The sequence below is a fragment of the Pantherophis guttatus genome, chromosome 14, assembly GCF_059756535.1.
Source record: "Pantherophis guttatus breed Tessera chromosome 14, ASM5975653v1, whole genome shotgun sequence".
Taxonomy (NCBI): domain Eukaryota; kingdom Metazoa; phylum Chordata; class Lepidosauria; order Squamata; family Colubridae; genus Pantherophis; species Pantherophis guttatus.
Window position 1 is genome coordinate 1,052,643 of NC_142076.1, and position 21,701 is coordinate 1,074,343.

General features: G+C 45.4%; 1 protein-coding gene across 6 annotated transcripts in view; it reads left to right on the forward strand.

The window, feature by feature from the left end:
• The window catches only part of TSC2 (TSC complex subunit 2), a 52,937-nt gene that overhangs the window by 11,493 nt on the left and 19,743 nt on the right, over window positions 1-21,701 (forward strand). For 2 of the 6 annotated variants that reach the window (XM_034420655.3, XM_087878808.1), the window contains exons 13-29: window positions 4,448-4,551; window positions 5,993-6,074; window positions 8,257-8,409; window positions 9,170-9,286; window positions 9,432-9,554; window positions 10,053-10,162; window positions 10,353-10,491; window positions 11,210-11,332; window positions 11,822-11,956; window positions 13,185-13,374; window positions 14,052-14,145; window positions 14,843-14,945; window positions 15,501-15,595; window positions 16,831-16,962; window positions 19,441-19,605; window positions 19,962-20,114; window positions 21,193-21,302. In XM_034420655.3, coding sequence (XP_034276546.2) covers window positions 4,448-4,551; window positions 5,993-6,074; window positions 8,257-8,409; window positions 9,170-9,286; window positions 9,432-9,554; window positions 10,053-10,162; window positions 10,353-10,491; window positions 11,210-11,332; window positions 11,822-11,956; window positions 13,185-13,374; window positions 14,052-14,145; window positions 14,843-14,945; window positions 15,501-15,595; window positions 16,831-16,962; window positions 19,441-19,605; window positions 19,962-20,114; window positions 21,193-21,302 — 2,128 coding nt within the window. The remainder of the gene's footprint in view (window positions 1-4,447; window positions 4,552-5,992; window positions 6,075-8,256; window positions 8,410-9,169; window positions 9,287-9,431; window positions 9,555-10,052; window positions 10,163-10,352; window positions 10,492-11,209; window positions 11,333-11,821; window positions 11,957-13,184; window positions 13,375-14,051; window positions 14,146-14,842; window positions 14,946-15,500; window positions 15,596-16,830; window positions 16,963-19,440; window positions 19,606-19,961; window positions 20,115-21,192; window positions 21,303-21,701) is intronic. The other 4 variants (XM_034420656.3, XM_087878809.1, XM_034420657.3 and 1 more) reach the window with 2 other exon arrangements.

Here is a 21,701-nt window from a genome sequence, read left to right on the forward strand (position 1 = left end):
TTCAATAAATCCTAATTTAACACTTATTCAGTTCAGCTACCCATTTCCTTCCCCCCCTTCATTACATATATTCACATCTAAACATAATATCCCTTTTCTTTAAACTAAACAATCCATAACCTAACCTATCTCCACCCACTTTCCTACAAAATTACCATAATTAATATCTTTATTCTTCTGCCCACTCCCCTAGAAAAATATTCCCTTATGTAAATAAAATCCTAAAAGAAAAAGACTTTAAGCTTGTAATCCATATAGCATCTTCTGTAATATCTTTCAACTGGATGATAAACTCCATCGCCCATGTTAGGGTAACATCGCATCCTTATTCCAACAGTATTTTCAGTATCTTCAATTACCATCTGCCCCCATCAGTAACAAATATCTTCATATTGGAAGAGAGAAAAAAAAAAAAACCCCGACAACCACCCGAGTGACTTTATAATTATATTCCATATAATATTTATGGAGGTGTCTTTTATCCAGATTATTAGTTCCAACCATCATAATAGGGTAACAACCAGATCTTCTTCGTGCCCCAATCCAGTAGATCTCTTGCCATATAACTCAGCATACACGTAATATATTTATCCGGAAATCCAAAAAACAAACAAGATATTTCCAACCATTCGATTTAAGGCCTTTTTCACATCCCAAAATAATTCAGGACTGCAGAGATCTGCCCTATCCTCAGGATAAAATAAACCAATACTTTGCCAATTATCTTTTTGTATATTCAGTCCTCTCATAAGTAACTGGCATTACACTGTTGTTTAGTTTAAAAGTTTTTATGTTTGTGAGACCTACTTCTTCTTTTCTTGACTTTTTGTGGGTTGGATCTCCATCCTAAATTCCTTTCTGTAGGTTGTGTGTCAACTATTTGGTTTTGCTGATGTATAACTTGATCCTGTTGTGTTTGCTTTTGTGGCTGAGATCTTTCTGGTTCTGTAAATTGTATATCAACTGATTGACTTCCATGCTGGTTTGTGGCTTGACAAATCATTGCATTAGGGTCCGGAACCGCCTCTCTTATATTAAATAATCCAGCTGAGACCTCTGAAAGAGAATCCAAAAGCGGCTCATCTGTGGAGACCTCTTTAACTTGTTGTTTCTTCATTGTCTCCATCTCCTTCTGCTTTTCTTGAATTTCTGTCTCTTGTTGATTTTGCTTTTTAAGTACCTTATGATAAAATTCTTCCGCTTTTTCAACAGTATTTAACTGATATCTTACTCCTTGATATCTCAGTATTATACCCACTGGGACATCCCACCTGAATAAAATATTTTGTCTTCTTAACTCAGTCACCAAGAGACCAAATGTCTTGCTTAGCAATATAAATTTTGGCCTCAATTATGGACATAAATTGAGGACTACAGTACACCCTCTTTGAGTTCTATGTCTATGGAGTTTTTTTGAGTTCTATAGTTTTATGTATCAGAACATAGTACAAATCATCTGGTCCTCAGCAGTTCTTTAAAATAGGTAAATACAACCTCAGATGAAGAACAACACATGGCATTTTATACGATGTCATTATTTTACAAAAAGAAAGTGGAGAAGCTTTGTGTGAAAACTTGAGTACACCCTGACTGCTTCCATAGGTATGAGGAGGCTAAGTAGCAGCCAGGAGTTGCTAATCTGGTGCCTTTGATCAACTGAGCATCAGCAATTGTGACAACCTCTAGAAAAGCCAAAGCTTTAGGAGTTTGCTGGTCCCCAACATTGAGGTGTGTGTTCATACAATGCCAAAGAAGAAGGACATCAGAAATGATTTCCTGAGAAGCAATTGGTGCTGCCCATCAATCTGGGAAGGATTATAAAGGCTATTTCCAGATAATCTAAAGCCCATCATTCTACAGAGAGGAAGCTTATTCATGAGGGGAAAACATTCAAGGCAGTCTTCCAGGAGTGGATGTCCCAGCAAACCCCAAGGTCAGATCGCACTCAAGAGAAAAAATGTGTGAAATTGTTGTTCATCTGACATTGTATTTCAAGAACTTTCAAGAACTGCTAAGGACCAGATTATTTTTACTCTGTCTGATACATGAAACCATAGAACTCGAAGAGGGTGTATTTTTCTTTTTCATGCACGTCTCCTGGCAGAGACCCGAAAATCAGCTGGCTGGCGGGAGGCGTGCGAGCATGTGCGCTGGAGCTGACCTGGGCGTTGGCTCACGTGCCCGCAGAAATGGCTCCGCATACCACCTATGGCACACATGCCATAGGTTCGCCATCACAGCCCTATACTGTTTCAGACAAATGGTTGCCCAAAACTTCCAGTGTTGGAGCATTCACAACTTCTGGAGGCAAGTTGTTCCACTGCTTAATTGTTCTCACTGTTAGGAAGTTTCTCCTTAATTCCAGGTTGCTTCTCTCCTTGATTAGTTTCCATCCATTGTTTCTCATCCTGCCCTCTGGTGCTTTGAAGAATAGCTTGACTCCCTCTTTTTCATGGCGACCCCTGAGATACTGGAACACTGTTATCATGTCACCCCTAGTCCTTTTCATTAAACTAGAACCAATTCCAGCAACCATTCTTCATATGTTTTAGCCTTCAGTCCCCTAATCATCTTTGTTGCTCTTCTCTGCACTTTTTCTGGAATCCCAACATCTTTTTTACATCGGGCGACCAAAACTGGATGCAGTATTCCAAGTGTGGCCTTACCAAGGCATTATAAAGTGGTATTAACACTTCATGTGATCTTGATTCTATCCCTCTGTTAATGCAGCCTAGAACAGTGTTGGCTTTTTTGGCAGCTGCTGTACACTACTGGCTCATATTTAAGTGATTGTTCACTAGGGCTCCAAGATCTCTCTCATAGTTACTATTGAGCCAGGTACCACCTATACTATACTTGTGCATTAGGGTTTTTTTGCCTAAGTGTAGAACCTTACTTTTTTCACCATTGAATTACATTTTATTAGATAGCGCTCAATGTTCAAGTCTGTCAAGATCCTTCTGTATCTTAAGCCTAACTTCTGGAGTGTTGGCTATTCCTGCCAGCTGGGTGTCTCCTGCAGATTTGATGAGTATCCCATCTATCCAGAGGTGATATTCAGCAGGTTCTGACCAGTTCTGGAGAACCGGTAGCGGAAATTTTGAGTAGTTTGGAGAACCAGTAAATACTACCTCTGACTGGCCCCACCCCCATCTATTCTCTGCCTCCCGAGTCCCAGCTGATCGGGAGGAAATGAGGATTTTGCAGTAACCTTCCCCTGGAATGGGAAGGGAATGGAGATTTTACAGTATCCTTCCCCTGCCATGCCCATCAAGCCATGCCCACAGAACCAGTAATAAAAAAAATTGAATCCCACCACTGCATCTATCCCCTCATCCAAATCATTGATGAAGATGTTGAAGAGTACTGGGTCTAAAACAGCCTTTAGGTACTCCACTGAATACTTCCCTCCATGTAGATGCAGTTCCATTGAGGACTACACGTTGAGTGCGGTTGGTCAGCCAGTTACGAATCCATCTGGTGGTGATGCTGTCTAACCCACATTTTTCTATGTTATCAAGTTTCCGTAATGGCAGCAATATCATATCTGCCCTTACTTACTTGAATTTCTAATTCACCCTTTGTATTCCTCATACTCTGTGCGTTGGTGTATAGACAATTGAATCCTTTTTGACTGACCCTGTTTACTTTCTACATAGCCTGTTTTGTGCCTGAGTTCCCCTACTTCCTTACCACCTGTTTGATTGGTGCACATGGTATGGCACACACTATCAAAAGCTTGATTTTCCTTGACATCAAGGTCGATATTCTTACCCACACAAACATCTGTTACAAGCACTAATAACCCTATTAGTTTTAGATTGCTGGGGACAGAAATGTTCTGTATCAATTAACTCTCTGTCCCTGCTGTGTCATGACTAAATCAATCCTGATCAATAAAACCCATTATTTTAAATGTTATATATTCTCCCAAAACCGGTTTGATGCCTGTGAGGAAGTTGTATGGCAACTATGCTTCAGTTAAAAAAAAACAAATTTTAATGTTATGTATGAATTAAAAAAGAAAGCTAAATTACAAACTGCAGGGCAGATAACATGTCCCTCTTTCTAACTACCACTGGAAGAGACCACCATTTAAGTCACACCTCTTCTAAACCATTAACATTGGTTCTGCATGATCCTGATTTTTTTTGCATATATGTGTCTATAAAGTAGTAAGAAACAAAACTTGGTGCTTTTTAAGCCAGAATGTTTGGATCTTACTGGAGAAAGATAAGAGGCTATTTTTATTTAATTTATCAAATTTAGAAACTGCCCATATTCCTCACAGAGGGACTCTGGCCTGTGTACATGTAAAATATTAAAAGCATGAAAACTGAATATAAAATTATATAAGAAGCAAAAGATAGTTAAAATGAAAATGATTCAGAACTCCAGTATCCCTTTCCCCCCCCCTCACTGCTGTCTCTCTGTTGCCTTTTGGAAGGAATCTTCGGTTCTGAACCTCATAACCTACCGAGCTCAGTCCATCCACCCTGCAAAGGACGGCTGGATTCAAAACCTCCAGGCACTAATGGACAGGTTCTTCAGGTAGGACCAACAACTGCCACGTGGCTCCACGTCACCTCTTTTCTCTCCAGGCTTTGCCAGATGAGGATGTTGAGGTGAGGGTCCCAAGAGCTGCTGGAGACCATGTCAGGAAGGGACCCTGATTGAGCTCACCAGAATGGTTTGCGGCTTCTGAGTGCAGCCATTGTGCTTTATGCTTTGAGCTATTGATGACTCCAACCCACGTGATCATACTTTTCTGATGTTTTAATACTACTTTATTGCAATAATGTCCCATCTCTCCTCTGGGAGCTCAAGGCCACTCACATGGATGTCCCCTCTCAAACTAGCCACAACAAAAACTCTGAGAGGTAGGACGAATGGGTAGCTGTGAGCTCCATTCACCGGGGGTGGGAGTGGGGGGTTGAATATCAAATGTATGGTTGAAGTAGCAAACTTACTTTCACTTTGCTCTAAATGATTTGATACCAACCAATATATTATAACTGAAGAAATATTAGGAGAAATTTCTCCCTGGTTCAGATGATTCCAAAGTGGAATTATAGAGACTTAGCAATGGTGGCCTCTTCTTTTGTTAAAGGGCCTAGAAAGAGAGGCTGGCTGGTCAAGGATTGGGACACTTGAGCAGCAGATACATCTGTGGACCTTGCATTGGACCTAATGTTCTGCACATTGCTTACATTTCTGTGGCTGCATCCCCACATGGGAATAGGGAAGTTGAGGTCGTGGTTGTCTGGGTCCCAGAGAGAAACTTAAGTGCAAAGCACAGTTTACACCAAATCATTCAAACCAACGATTTACAGGTACTGCTTGCCTTATCACGGTACAATGAACAATGGTTCAAAGTTAAAACGGCCTTGGAAAGAGTGACACGACCTGGACTCACGCTTGACCTGTTCCACCGGTCACAATTTGGGCACTTGGCAATTGGTTGTAAATGTGCCAGGTGTCAAAGTGGGATCTCGTGATTGCAACCTGTGACTTTTTTTTTTTTCCTGTTTTCGGGCAAAAGTGGTAAAAAATGCCCATTGAGGAAACTGGATTTGCTTAATGACCACATTGTTTGCTTAATGATTACAGTGATTTGCTTAATGACTGCTGTAAAAATTGCTGTAAAATCGGGTCCATCTCATAAGTGCAATAACTTACGATGGAAAAACTACATGTACTATATATTGATGCATACTTTTATTAGTGGCAGTGTTTCTATAATTATTATATTGTTTTAAGTTAACTGTTATAATTAGGATAACAAATAATTGGAACATGTCCTGTTAGCCCAGAAGCGCATCACCACTGAATAAACCAAAGATTGGTTTAGCCTAAAGGATCAGATGAGTTCCGGAGTTAGCTTATAGTTTAACAAGCTGAGCAACGCTGGCTGCCATAAGATTTTGAGCTGCATGGGTAGATTTGGTTTCTTTTTGAAAAGCAACTTTATTTCTCCACCTTTTCTGCTTAGAAATGAGAGTCGGAGTGCTGTTCGCATAAAGGTTTTGCACGTCCTGTCTTTCGTGCTGAGTGTCAACAGGCAGCTTTATGAGGTGAGTCCCCCTCTTATTCTGATTGTACAGAGAGGTCGTCAGGCTTTGTGGCCCAGAGGAGAGAGGCACAAACAGTTGGTGTGCAAATTGTTCCATGTACAGAAGCAATGGTGTTCACGCTCAAACCGAACACGTGTTTGGACAAGATAGAGATGCAGGTGAGGACATTTTCTGATCCGGTTGCTCTGGGCAGGTCTGTTTTGCAGGGGGAGAGCCATGGCCGTGAGCTTTCCTTGCAATAGCACATCCCAGGAATGGCAGTTGAGAAGGGAGAGGCAGTGAAGGTCGAACAGGGACTTTGGGAGAACCCCTATGCTGCCCCATGGTGGAAGGCCATCTCCTTTTCCACACAGGCATCCGGAAGGAAGGTCATGGCCTGGAAACTGGGAACTGCTGAAGCCCTTGAGCAACAGGCCCCCCCCAGTCAGGCAACAAAGGCAAGAACAGCAGCACTGCCTTCTCTTAATTCTGAACAAGGAGAGAGAGAGAGAGGGAAAAAAGTCTTTGCCCTGCTCGCCTCAGGAAATTGCTCCAGATCCCTCTGGGGTTTCTTTTGGCTGAAACTCACAACAGCAACAAAAAAAGTTTTGTCCCTGGCAAATTCCAGCTAAACTTCCAGAACACAATGCATTTATGTTAATTAGTTAGAAACAAACAAACAAACAAACAAACATATTTGTCCTCCAGATAGAGCGCCCCCCCCCCAATGGAAGGCGGGAAATAGTTACTAATAAAAATGGGCAAAATGGCAGCTCCCTTCCCATCCCTTGGAGACAGCTGCCTACTTCCCCCAGGTCACAGGGTCCTCTCCAGCCTGTCCTTCATGCATTTTGACTATTTCAGGCAAGGGACTTACGCCTTGCAGAGACTTTTGCCTACTGAGATAGCCCAAACCAAGGAAACCTGTCCTATTTTTGAGGTCAGGAATTTTAAGGAATGGATACCAAAATCCTCTGCAAGGGTTAGCCCTCTTTTCCCTGAAACCACCAGAAAATTGGGCTCAAGGAACACATGTCATCCCGTAGAACTTTGGAATGCTGCCCTCAGCAGGCACAGAAAGTTTAGTCTCACTTTGAAGGCAGTGGAAGCTGCACAGCCTGTTTCTTTGTGTATGTGTTTCATAGATTCAGTGCTTTTCTGCAGTGAAATGGAAATGTTGGGTTGCTTCTTTGGCTTCCATCAGATGATCCTTGAATCCTTTGGAAACCCTGAATATATGCACTGCCTTCTTCTCCCACCTGTCACTGCTTGCACTTCTCAAATTCCTATTTAAGGTGGTGAATTTATAATGATTACTTATTTATCTATTGATTTTTAGTATATTACGTGGGATTCAGTAAAAGCAGCAGAACACAATTTTTAAAATCACAAATGGAAACAACAGTCAATGAAAACTAGTTCAGCATTTAAAATCATAGAAAGCTGTATTTTTACTGTGAAGTGCTCAGAGATCTTGACAATCAGCTTAATTCAAAATCTCAGGAATAATATTAACAGTTGTAAAAGTGCCACATTTGCTGACTAACACTGCTGAAAGATAAAACAATAGTTTATAAACAAAAAAATTAAGGCAGAAGTGATAAAAATCCAGGCGCTTGTCAACTGACTCATATTTTTGTAGTATTTTGGGGTCATGCGATCACATTTCTTGATCTTCTGGAGGAGCCAGATTCATTTAACAACTGTGCTACTAACTTAACATCTGCATTGATGTACTTAACAACTGTGGCAGGAAAGGTCATAAAATGGGACAAAATTTACTTAATAACAGACTAGCTTAGCAACAGAAATTTTGAGTTCAATTGTCATAAATCAAGGACTACCTGTACAATACAGGGCTGATATAAATGTTGCAAGTCTGAAAATCTTCCCGCTAGCGCAGATCCTTCTTTTAGCTTCTTTTCCTGACCCCTAAGTGACTGGGGAGTTCTGCACCTCATATAATCTGAGTGTTTCCTTGGCAACTTCTCTTCCCCTCGTTCCCCAACCTCTTTTGCACATCCCAGTGCACACTCATGGTTGTGTGTGTTGAAACGATTGTTGGTTCTGGAGGCCGAATGACGTATGGCTGCTTGAGGACCTAGAAATTCAAGACTCCCGAACCTGATTGTTTTGCCTGACAGCATAGAAACCTGTCGATCCATCCGCTTTAGTTACAGTTGGAAATTGTCTCTGATTGCAGGAGGAATTGATCAATCTGGTCATCTCCCAACTGTCTCATGTCCCAGAAGATAAAGACCACCAAGTTCGCAAACTGGCCACCCAGTTGCTGGTGGACTTGGCCGAGGGTTGCAATACCCATCACTTCAGCAGCTTGCTGGATATCATAGAGAAGGTATGGACTCCGTGTTTCACCTCCAGTTTCTGTGACCGTGGAGATGAAGCCCCTTCCCAGGAAACAAGAGAGCAAATCCTGCTTCGGGTCAGAGAGACTGCTGTTCATTCAAGACTCACTGCTTTTCTGGTGGGGCTGTCCAGTGCGCATTGTAAAATTAAGAGGCTTTGGTAACAATGACAGCATTGTGTCGCAACTCTGTTTTGAGGCCGTGGAATTGGACCACCACCTAGAAGCTCCCATTTAGGCTCCTTCCCCTTCCACTATGTCTTGTTAGCTGAAACAGAGTTCGGACGTACACAAAGCACTGAACTATGATGTTTCCAAGCACTGTTTATTGAATAAGCCATGCAGAGAGTCCTCATTTTACAACCACAACTGTGACTTACAACTCTGCCACTAAGTAATGTGTTTGTTAAGCAAAACATATCACACGATTGCCCCTCACTGGCCATGTCTGTTGCCAGTGTTAAGTGAATCCCACTCGGTCATCAGGTGAGGACCCACCCTCATATAAGCCATTCTCAGTTTGGTCCCTCCTGGCCCCAAGCCTTTGTTCTTGCAGATAAGGGGGGTGTCTCCTCTTCACCTCCCTCTCCCTCATCTCCATCCTCTTGGCCGTCCTACCCAGCAGCACTTCTCGGTGGTGGCATTAGCGGCTCTCGGAGCTCCTGGGGTGTAGCCTGGCAATCTCCACCCCTTGAAGTCCCCATTGTGGGCTGCCGTCTTCACCAAAGCTGTTTGCTGTCTTCCTGTAAAGGTGGCTTCCCACTCTTTGCTGCCTCCTGCTGACCTGGAAGAAAGAGACCTGCTCTCTTACTCGGCCTCCTTAGAAGACGTGAAGACGGCAGTCGTTGGCTTACTTGTCATTTTCCAGGTAAAGTTCCAGCCTGCCCTTTCTTTTTCCCTTACAAGGAGAATATTTTAAGGATTCCATATGGTCCTCAGCCATTCTTTCTGTGCTTTTGTAGTAGAAGAGAACAGTTTCAGTGTGACAAAACCTCCCCTCCTCCTCCTTTTAGACCAAGTTGTACAGCTTGCCTGCCAGTCACGCCATGCGGGTCTACGAGATGCTCGCCCATCACCTTCAGCTCCACTACAAGCACAAGTACAGCCTCCCCATTGCTAGCAGCATCCGCCTGCAGGTGAAAACTCTTTCAGACCCCTTCCCAGACTCAGGGATTTGCAGGAAAAGATGGAGGGAGAAAGCAAAGGGGGAGCAAATGGTTTGCGTGGCCATTGCTGCTGAACTTGCAGACAGCTGTCTTGGTTTTACAAGTTCTGAGAAGAAGTTTGTCACAACAAAGGGGTGAGGTGCCTCTTTCTGAATCCCTAGACCAGGCTAAGTGTGACCCTCTTGCCTGTCTTAGGGGTCTTATTGTGAAGGTTTGAACCTGATGATGATACAAGAGGAAAGAGGTTTAACAGCAATGCAGCAGGACATTGACTTTTGCAGGGATCCTGTGCCCGTGGGGGTGGGGACAATTTCTTTCTGCTGCCCATCTAATACTTTCTAAATGTTTTTCAGAAATCTTAGCTTGACTGAGGAGCTCTTTTCATGTAGTTAGGCTTGGAATGACTGGAAACGATGCCCTTTTCTTTTCCTTCTTGCTCTTACGTTGGATTGTTCTTTCCATTTTTAGGTATTTGACTTCTTGCTCTCACTGCGTGCTGATGCTCTTCTCCACCGCCTGGGCCTCCCCACCAAAGACGGCCTTGTGAGATTCAGCCCCTACTGCCTCTGCGATGCGGTGTATGTTTCTTTTGGTTGCAGCCTTTCCCTTTCCAGAGGTTGGGGGCAGCGGCTGCCTCTTCTCCCAAATGCTTCTTCTTTGTCCTAGCCTAAAGCTTGCTTGGAATGGTCTGGAAGGAGCTCGGTCTTCTGAATGGAATGGGGAGCTCTGGGCACCAGGCCATGCTGATGCTCTTCTCTTGTGTTGCAGGGAGCCCGAGAAAAAGCTTGCCGGCACTCTGTCCCCTCCCTCGGGAAGTCCAAGTGGCCCCACTCAGAACGCCCCCATCCGCACAGGCCACCTGTCTTACTCGCTCCTCTTTGGAGTTCTCCTGCAGTGCTTGAAGCAAGTGAGTGAGGAGTCAAAGTGCACAAAAGCCAGTTGATCTGAGTTCTCGGTGTCCAGCCAGGATTGGACTGAAGCCAGAGGCTGGAGGTTCAAGGCAGCTTCTGCCAGTCGCAGTGGGTTTCCCTGTTTTCTAGACACAGGTTGTCATAAATGGCCAGACTGCAGTCATCTTGCAGCAAACTTTGGGAGAGTGCTGAAGAGACCCGAGTTCTGAACTGGGAAGTTCCCAGTATCTTGCAACTCCATTCCCCCAAAGCAGTGCCCTTCACATGTCTTTACTTCAATTTTCAGATCTCTTTGCTGGCCCAAACATATGCTCTGTTGTTTGGAGATTCTGGCAACTATGTTCTACATCTTAAGGATGTCCAGTTAGGCAGGCAAGCTTACAGGATTATTGTTAGTAGGTTTAAGATTTTGAATCAATGCTGGGATTATTGCCAGTGGTTTGCAACATTCCTGTTTGTTTAAGGAATGCCGTAATACTCATATTTATTTATTTTGAGGATTATGTTCTGTCTGCCAATATTGGTTCTGAAATGCTATCAAGAACAAATAATATAGCAAGTGCAGAGTAATTAAATAATGGCTAGGATGCTGAGAATGAACAACTCGATTCACATAGAAAAAGGATTCTTCCTTGTCTGCCACTTTCTGGGCTCTTCCTCCATCTCTCCAATTTCTCTCTTCTTCTTCTTCTTCTTCTTCTTCTTCCCTTTTAGGAGACAGACTGGAAGGTGCTGAAGCAGGTCCTGAACAAGCTGCCCAAATCCCTGCAGTATAAAGTCCTGTACTTAACCTCCCCTTGCAGTATCGATCAGCTGTCTTCTGCCCTGTGCTCCATGGTAAGGATGTGCTGGGCCTCTGGGAATTTGGGCTTGGCTGTTTGGGGCCCAGCTTCTCTCTGTCCTTCCCCGACACATTTTCATGATATGACTACAGTGTTTGACAGGGAGCCAGCATGGAATTGGGGGAGGGGGGAGGTATTAGCCTGCAGCTTTCAAATTGGTCTTGGCTGTTTGTATCCAGGGCTGTAGAGCATGTTTTAGGCTGAGGGCCAGAATCTGTGTGGGTTGATCCAGCACAAGCAAAAACTACATTTTAAATCAAATGCAGTTCACTTTGATAATTCTCCATGCATTTGTTTTCCCTTCGTCCTCTATGAAGAATGCAGTTCATTTTTCATCCAGCAGGGGTTTTGAGGAGTGTCGTCTCCTTCCCCCAAGGCTTCAGAGGCCCAGCGGCTTGCCTGCCCCCCCCATGGTTCCAATCCACAATTTCCCTCGTGTAACATTGTTTTTGGAAAGCACAAGTCAGTGACTCTTTCGCCCTAGCTCACCGATAAAAAGATGACGGAGCGGCTGAGGGATGTCTCGGAAGGGCTGTCCCGGAACGACTTGCACCAGGCGGTGGTTCCGGTCTTGACTGCTTTGATCTCCTATCACAGCTACCTGGACAAGACAAAGCAGGTATTGCCGGAGGGGCGGGGGCAGTGGGGCGAGGGAAACTTTCTGCTTTCGGGGCTTCTGAGACCCCTGCATTTATAATGATTGCTACCACTTTTTGCCATTTCATTCCCAGAGGCTCTCGGGGCTTTATAAGCATTAACAAGAGAAGATTAAAGGCAAAATTCAGCGTATGCAGTGATAGCCAATCAGTCCAGTGTTCCACCATTCGGGATAGATGACCTTAATCATCTTCAGATGCTTTTCTGAAGCACCATAACAACGCCGCAAGGGGTGGTTGGTGTCCAGATCTCTGGGAATGGGCTGGGAAAGGCTTAAGCAGGGGATCTCCAAATAGCATTCCCCTGGTGGAAGGATCCCGTGCAAGCACGTTTCACTGGATTAGCAGATTCACCTTGGAGAAGGCAGACCCGGAGAAATCCAGCCCTTGAGTCATGTCAGGTTTTAAAAGTGTTGATCTGCACCCGGAACTCCCTGGCAGTCGTTACAACTCTCAGCGATGGCATTTTGTGAGCAGGCGTCTGTGGGTGCATAGCCAGGGCTGCTGCAGTTTCCCCAAGGCCTTCTGCGTGCAGGGCAGGGATAGGCCTGCTAGAGATCCTAGTGATAAGGGCATGAATTACAGGCAGCCTTCAATTTACAGCCATATGTTTAGTAACCATTCAGAGTTGCAACGGCACTGGAAAAGTGACATGACCGTTTCTCACAACTGAGGATGGGGATGATTTCTTGAGAAGAGGACGTACCACCTCTTTCAAGAGAAGGAGCACCACCACTCACCAATATATTTACTACCACCTGACTCAGTCTTTTGTCACACACACACGCACACATACACACACGCACACGGGCTTTGACTGACCAGATAAGGCAACGACCTAATTCACAAGCGGTGGAGCTAATCCCACGGGGGACTCGGTCTGCTTCATCAAGAGCCACAGGTTGAAGCTACTTCCTGCTCCCCAAGACAAGAGCTTGTCACTTCAAATGGATTTGCCCAAGCGGCATCCAAGTTGAGTGATTTTGTCCTCCAAAGGTTTAGCATAGAGAGATGCCTGAGAGAATATTTAATCTGAGGAACCTTGAATTTGGCTTTTTAAAAATCCTCTTTTGGATGCTAAAACCCATCACAGTCAACTCCGTCATTCTAACAATCTATACTCAATACATACAGAATGTCTTAGAGCCCACATTGTATCTTCTCCTGTATAACCATGTTCTCTCCATCCAGCGAGAGATGGTTTACTGCCTGGAGCATGGGCTGATCTTCCGCTGCGCCAGCCAGTGTGTGGTGGCATTGTCGATCTGCAGCGTTGAGATGCCGGATATTATCATCAAAGCTTTGCCAGTCCTGATAGTTAAGTTGACGCATATTTCAGCCACAGCCAACATGGCCATCCCTCTCTTGGAATTCCTTTCAAGTAAGTTGTGGGTGGCCCCAGAGTCTGCATCGGCCTGTCTCTTCGGGAGGGGTAGCAAAAAGCATCTCTGCTTTTTTGGAAACTCTTAGAAACTCCATAAGATCTTTGACAGTGGGATACTTGAATAGTTGCCCTGTCTCCGAAATAGTTGCCCTTTCTTGTGCAAATTTTTGGTGCTTTGACAGTGAGAAGGCAGGGGGAATTAGAGGAAAACAGGTGCGGGAAAGCTCAAACCATTTTAGTTTCTGGAGATCGTTGAGTTGCTCTTTGCATCTGGGGTTATATTTTCAGTCCCAGCAAGTGATAGAACTCTAGCTCAGACCCCACCCCACCCCACCCCCATATTCAGATATAGCTGGGACTTGAGTGAGAGACCACTGAAACAGGCATTAGCATGCCACTTCCCTTCCCTGGCCAAGAAGGCTACCTGGGACAGATGACCTGTCCCTGCACGAGACCAATCCAAGCTTGGTGGGCAGGCTATCCTATGGGGCCTAGCCTTGTGTTGGTAGACTGCTGTTTTATGATTTAGGGTGATACAGAATCCCAGCCCATTGCAGTTCATTCAAAAACCTTCATCTGTGTGAATTTTGCAAAATCAGGCAATGTGAATTTCCTTTATGTGCATGGAGCAGGGTGAGGCCTCTCACCTGATCTTATTTTCTTCTCCCTTCCAGCCCTGGCCCGCCTGCCTCATCTCTACAGGAATTTTGCAGCGGAGCAGTATGCCAGTGTATTTGCCATCTCTCTGCCCTATACAAACCCCTCCAAGTAAGCTGGCTGCTTCATATTAATTCGTAACCAAGGGATCCTTGGTTTTCTGTAAACAGTTGTTTTGAGAATGGCTTTCCACTCCAGAAGAGAATGGCTTAGATGGCCCAGTCCCATTGTCCCAAGCGTGCAGCTGCTTTGTTCTCCTTCCCCTTCTCTTAGGAGACTGAAAGATGAGAGAGGCAGAAGGGGATAGCAATAGCAATAGCACTTAGACTTATATACCACTTCAAAGTGCTTTACAGCCCTCTCTAAACAGTTTACAGAGTCAGCCTCTTGCCCACAACAATCTGGGTCCTCATTTTACCCACCTCAGAAGGATGGAAGGCTGAGTCAGCCTTGAGCCTGGTGAGATTCGAACTGCCAAATTGCAGTCAGCTGGCAGTCAGCAGAAGTAGTCTGCAGTATGCATTCTAACCACTGTGCCACCATGGCTCCTATGGTGAAGAGGCTGGTTGATGAATGTATCAGCTATGGTGAATTTACTTCTCAGGCAAACCTCCTACCTATCGGCATGACCTTCACAGTATAGACTTCTCTGTAGCACTTCCATTGGTAGAACAGATCACACAGGTTGACCTGGCTGCTTTGCCCCATGCTGTTGTTGTTAATTTGATGGACTGCATATTTATTGATTTATAAATTGATTGACCCAGGCCATCAGGGCTACTAAACATCCTTTCTTAACTGTTTGTAGGTTTAACCAGTATATTGTATGCCTGGCGCATCATGTCATAGCCATGTGGTTTATCAAATGCCGTCTCCCCTTTCGGAAAGACTTTGTTCCCTATATCACTAAGGTGAGTGTCTTCCATAATTAAGAAAGACCAAGGAAAAGTCCGGCTGCTGCAGCCGTTTCTTAACCCTGGCAGCTTTCAGAAATGTGGCTTCCAGCTCCCAAAGTGATTCTCGCAGCCCGCAACACACTTCAGTGATCTTTCTTCTCATTGTGACTTACCTCACAATTAGTGAGGCTGGGAAGATTTTGCTTGAGTTGACTTTGCGGCTTGATCCAGCTATTCCCCAGCCAGGGATAGAGGACAGAGGGACTGGCCTTGAAGGTCAGGAGGAAAAGCGGCTGTGGGCCAAGGGAGCCTCTCCCTCATTCACCTGAAGGGGAAGGGAGGGTGGGGGAAGCACAGTCCAATTTGCAAGATTTGGTTCTTCTGGCTGTTACAATAAAAATAGCCCTTGCCACATGGCCTCATCTGGTCTACATTGTAGGGCTAACACCAAGTGCCCTTTGAGTGGGAGTGGGGGTGTTCAGCTGGGGGTGTTGTGCTGAGACCCATCTGGGGTAGAGAACCTCTTGGATCCTCTCTGGCACACTCCCCCCCTCCTCCTCTTTTGGACAGGGCTTGCGGTCGAACATCCTCCTCTCCTTCGATGACACCCCAGAGAAAGACAGTTTCCGAGCTCGGAGTACCAGTCTGAATGAGAGACCCAAGAAGTAAGTTGGTCCTAAGAGCAGGAAAGGCTCTTCTCTCGCTTTGGCAGCAGTTAAAGGCGGTTTCTACAAGAAGGGCTTCTCTCAGCCTTTGCCCACTCGCTCTGGCTGGATGGTGGCTGCAACGCACCTGGAGAAGGGATGTATGGAACGAATGCAGAGCCTTTGCCTCCCTTCTTGGTGAAGAACTCGGATTCACCCTCTTGGGTTGCCTGTTCACGTCTTGAGGTGGCTGAGGTGCTCTAGAGGCATCTTAGTTCTTCTCCCAGTTCTAACAGCCATCAGACGGGTTGCCAAACAGAGACCGCAGTATAGTCTTTGTGAGTCAGGTTAAATCACAATAATTGAAGTGTCTCGAATCAATCTTCTTCCAAAAACTCTTGGAATCTGTTCCTCTCCAAAGGAGAGAACTTCTTGATTAGAAATTAATGGTTCTCATGACTCGCTTTTAAACAGAACACTCGCCAGAAATCCCCAAACTATGAATAAATTGTAGTCAGACTTGGTATGCCTTCATAGAAGCAGCTCAGGTAGGAGAGACAATAATGTGTTTGTCTGCCTGGTAAGAAATGCATTCTCCCGGCTCCTGATGTCTTTCTCAGGTGATGTTCTTACTGGAGTCCAGACTGGAGGGATTCCCACTCAAAAAAACTTGCTTGTTTGAAATGAAATAATTTTTTTTGGCAGTAGGAAAAATGCAGTAATTCTTACCCTCAGTCTTGGGGTTGTCCTGCTTCAGTGCTGGAGTGGTTTCTCCATTGAGTGGATGCTTCCTGATGAGCCTTGTGACTTGATGGGTCACTTGGGGCAGTGTTGTGAAGGGCACTTGGAGGTCTCTGGTCCTGTCTCTGCCCACTCAGCTGCGTAAGGGGCTCCCTTGTACAACGCACCTTAACATTCCAGCTGCCACTTTCAATCTGCCTTTGTGTTAAGTTGCGCTAATTTCATCTGGTTGTGTGATTGGTTTTGTGTTCTGTTTTATTTTGGGTTGGGGTAACACCGAGCAGTCTGGAGCAAAACGGGCTTGTTGTGTTTAAAATGTTCATGCTGTTAAGTTTTTCTTGTTTTTTAATTCCCTTCCCTCCTTTTTTTGGCCTTTTGTCTTCTGTTTTGTCTTCTTTTCCTTTCTTTTCTCCACCGTCTTCTGGGGCTTTTGTGGCCTTTCACATCCCATCCTTCCAATGATTTCCTTGCTGTGCAATCCCGCCTCTCTGGTTCTGATGCCGCTTTGCCCTTAGTAGCTTTAAAGTAGGCAAAAATGCCAGGCCAAACTTGAACCAGTCTCCTCCCGTGAGAGCCCTGAAGGATCCCTCGGCCGTTGATGCCTTCCGCTCCCGCAGCATCAGTGTGTCTGACCATGCAGCCCACAGGTAGAGATGCTGGGACAGGGGAGGAGGAGGAGGAGGGTGAAGAGCAAGGGGGTCTGTGCTGAGGGGGCTGGGACGGTGCATGTTGGGACTCCTGCTTGGCTTCCTGATGCCCACCCTCCCACTAGCTTTGCAAGCATGTTGGTGCATGTTTCAGGATAACGGTCTAAGTTTGGTTTGGCTTGGTTTGGTTTGGTTTGAAGGGACCATGCTGGTGCTTTGCCCAGATCCCCCCCTCCCCCACCATTTCTTAGGGTATGACAGGTTGCAGTTGCTTCTGGCTTAAACCTTTCAAATGGTGGTTATTCCATGGCCGGAATGAAAGCATATCCTGTGTGCTGGCTCTGTGCTTCGTAATATCATGGTTCAAAACCTGTGCAGATACTACGGGATGGAGTGGAAATGGGGACGTGGAACCTGAGATCTTTTGAGAATGAACTGTCAAGGTTTGCCATCTATAATCTTCTATAGCTCTGTGTTTAGTTTAAGCAGTTTAAAACAAGGAAGGCATCCAGAATGCATCTCTTTCATATCCAAGGCAAATGTAACATTCGCTGCAAGAAAAATCCACTTATTCCCTGCTACCTGAAGGCTGAGCCTCACTCTGACCTTCACCCTTATGAAGCATCATGTTCATTTGGGTTACCCCGCCTTGTCAGAGCTAATCCTGATTCCCTTCAGTCAATGTTTGACACTAGTTTGGAAGATAACCATAATTGAGGCTGCTTTATTGTATCACTAACCAGTTGTGAGGAAGAGAAAGAAAGGGGGGATTTGCGAGCCTCTGGTCTCGTCTTAGGCATCAAAACTTTATCTGTGCTGGCTCCTCAGTTATGTTTGGCGGGGGGAGGGGTTCCTTCAACAGATGTATTGGGAACCTGGGTAGGGAAGGGCTAGCTGCAGCAAAGAGGAATCCTAGCTGCCAATCCTAGTTAGCAACAGAGTAATTGCAGAGGAGCCCATCACAGAGATGTCCTTGTGTGGAAACTCACATACTTTCTTCCAGTTAACTGGGAAAAAAAGACTTGAGAACTGGAGGAGAAGGCGTGAGTGGAGAGGTTTTGCTGCAGACAACAACCGTCAGATGTAGCTTAAAGAGCAACCAAAGAACAGCCATAAGAGCCAACACAAAATCAGGCAAAGGGACTCAGATATGAAAGCTGATGTGCCTTGAACAAAGTCCTGCACCTTCAAAACTTGTTTGTGAAATAATTCTGCTTGGGGGGGGGGGTGGACGGGACACACAGAATTATGGTCTGCTGAGGTGAGGGTTTCTGCAGGGTAAAATAAGACGGCAGCCAAAATTATGCGATTGCAGCTCTGCCTGCTTTTGATGCCCTGTGGCAGCCACCATTTTTTTCATTTGGGGCAGACCCTGTGCTGGGTGCACATTTCATTTCGAGCCGGTCTGACACTCAGGCTTTCACCGGCAGGTTGTGGCTCCATTCCCAGAATGAGTGGAAGGGGCCCTGCCTTGGCCAAGAAGTGGCCAGGATTGGGACATTTGTTTCGATTTAAACATAACGGGATTAAGATGGTTGCAGTGTCCCAGGTCATGTGATCCCCTTTTGTGACTTTCTGGCAAGGAAAGTGAATGGGGAAGCCAGATTCACTTAACCACCCTGTTGCTCACTTAAAATCCCCAGTGATTCACTTAATAACTCTGGCAAGAAAGGTGGTAAAATGAGGCAAAACCCACTTAACAGCTGTCTCACTTAGCAATCAGATTTGGGGCTCAATTGTGTTCTTAAGTCTAGCTACACACCGCTGACCATTAAGCTAATGTGTTTTAATTAATATTAAATACTTAAATACTTAATACTGATATTAAACATAAGGTTTTCCCCAAATATCAGACTCTGTGGAGTTGAGCATCTCAGCCAGGGAAGCCACCTGGGGGCCTTGCAGGGCTCTTGTTATGGGGTTAGAACTGGGGAGAGAAAGCAATTTGCAGCCTCCTGGGTTGTCTGGAATGGGGAGAGAAATAAATTTTACTGATTTCCGGCTCCCACCTTTGAATCAGTGGGAGTCTTTCTGTTTGCATTTTTTGAGGTATTTCAGTTTGATTCCTTTAGTTTTTCTTTTACAAGGTAAATTCATTTTTTGTACATAATTATCTAGTTTAATCCTGATTCAGCCCTCTGAACCCCTTGCTGTTCAATCATAGACAAACGAGAGTCCTGAAAATGACCCCCAGTCAATTCTGGCCGGTTACTATCTGATGCCATCTGGCCAAGCCCTTCTCTGCTTTTGGGAATAGATGAAATAGCCACCCATTTGCTCTTCTCCCTGCATCTGCTTCCTGGCCCTGGACTTCAGGGCTCCCCAAGCCAGCGTGAGGCCTGTCAGTTAAAACCTCCCAGAATCGGATATATTCGCCCACAACTCAGCCTGCTGCATGCTTAACAGAATTTGGGGGCCTCTTCCCTTGGGAGATTTGTTCTTCAAAATTATAATCTTCTCCCTGCCCCCCTTTTCTAGCCGGATACAAACCTCCATCACCAGTTCCAGCCTGGGCTCTGCCGATGAGAACTCCATGGCTCAGGCAGACGACAACCTGAAGACCCTCCACTTGGAGCTCACAGAGACCTGCCTCGACATGATGGCCCGATATGTCTTTTCCAACTTCACAGCTGTGCCCAAAAGGTTGGAGTAGCTGTTCTCCTCTGGTGTTTGCACGGGGTTCTTCCCAGGAGGGAGACCCAACACCTGAAGCATTAAGCTCCAGGGTTGGTGCAACCTCTAGTCTCTGCCCGGAGGCAACACTTCTGTCTGATTGTCAGCACCTCAAATCAATGGTGCTTGAAGAGATAGTTTGCTCAGGGAGGATGGAAAATCAGTTGGGAATCATGGCTCTTTCATTCTTTTACTGTATATTTTCCTTCTGGAGGTGGGAGTGGGATTTAGAAGCTTTCTTTGGGAAAGTTTCAATGAATGTTGAAATCTCCCTATTTGGAGAGACTTCAATAGCATCTTTATCTTTGTTTTCTGGGGGTTTTTAGGTCTCCAGTGGGTGAGTTCCTCTTGGCTGGAGGGAGAACCAAGACATGGCTAGTGGGTAACAAGCTTGTTACAATCACTACAAGCGTTGGGACAGGAACCAGGTCCCTCCTGGGCCTTGACCATGGAGAGCTCCATAATGGTGCAGAATCCAGGTAAGCTTCCTACAGCTTGCTCGCTTTTCAGGTCCTTTTTAAAGTAAGAGGGACAGAAAATTAACGACAATGTTATAACTCGAAGGGAAGGTGGCGTTTTTGTCCAGATCAATATGATGCGTGGACTTCAGCTCCCAGAATTCTCCAGCCAGCACATATAAACTTGCCAAGATTGAGAAAGACTGATTTGCAAAAGTAGCCTAAATCTCAAGGCAGGGATGGAGCTTGGAAGAATGATCTGGTTCTGCAGGATTAAAAGTCATCAGTCTTGGCAGTTAGTTCTCCAGGATGTTCTGCCATCATTATGGGCTTCTTCACAGTAGCACAACAGAAAATGGTGCTGTAAACAAATTTGCCAATTTTAATTATAATATCTATCTGCTTAAAACATTGTGTTACATCACAAGCAAACAAATGTGGTTGTCATTGATGCCACTGCCCAACAAATATTCTATCAGGTGTGGACATTGGGAGCATATTCTTGGCATAGCCCCTAAGTCCATCTTCCCCTGCATTTCATGTTTGAGTGGCAGTTGCTAGTTGATCGCTAGACTGACTTTCCAAGGCATGAACTGGGAAGGACTAGGGAGTGTGCCCACCTGATCTGATCTGGTAAGATGGGCAGATGCTTAGGGAGAAGCAGTCTGGCAATAAAGGTGTTACATGGGCAAATGCAGGGGCTCCCATCACTGCCTGCACCCCCAGATTCCAGGACACTTGTAGTTTGTGGGTGGTCTTCAAGGGCAGCCCCATGTAGAATGCCTTGCAGCAATCCAAACAAGAAGTGACCGAGGCCTCCCAGTCCAGGAAGAAGGAAAATTGGTGCACCAGGTGAACCTGTGCAAAGCAGGCACCCTAGCCATGACTACCACCAGCTCCTAGGAGGACCCCAAGTTGCACACCAGGTCGAGCCTGGGGGCCAAAATTGGTTTTTTTTTTTTTGCCAGGATTGAGTTGAAGCCTGTTTGTAAATCCTGAGCTCCAACTCCTTCCTACAAATGCTGCCAGGTTTAAGTTCAGGCCAAAAGAGTCTCCTATTTCCTAATGAATTGACAGTTAGATCATTTCTGATTCCCAGTTCAGATCACAGCTTGCAAGTGAGACAGTCAAAGGAAGCCCCGGCAAAACTTGAATCTCAGGCTGGCCCGCAGGTGGTTCGAACCCGCAACCGAGTCAGGTCCATGTCAGGTAAGGAGCCTCCCAGAGTCTCTAAAATGCACAAATAAATTTAGGGACAGGAAAATATACTTGGAATTGCGGTTGTTAATCATGTCAAAGAATCAGCTTGTTGTTTGTAGGCTCTGCTGAGCTGGGAGTCTTTGTCCATCGAAGGATGTCCTGCAGTGAAAATGTTGGGGTTGAATCCCGATCTCCTGATTATCCTATTAGCAGTAATACGGTCTGCGTTGTCAGGCTTTGGTTTCTGATTCTTGTGGCTGGGCATTTGGTGATTCCGGGAAGGGTCACTTCTGGCAGGAGAGCTCGATTTGTCCGAGCAAGAGGGCCAAAAGAAGTTTCCCAGTGCCTGAATGCTGCCGGCCTCCACAGGGCATGGAATGACTTGGCCTCTTGCTTGGAAACTAAAAG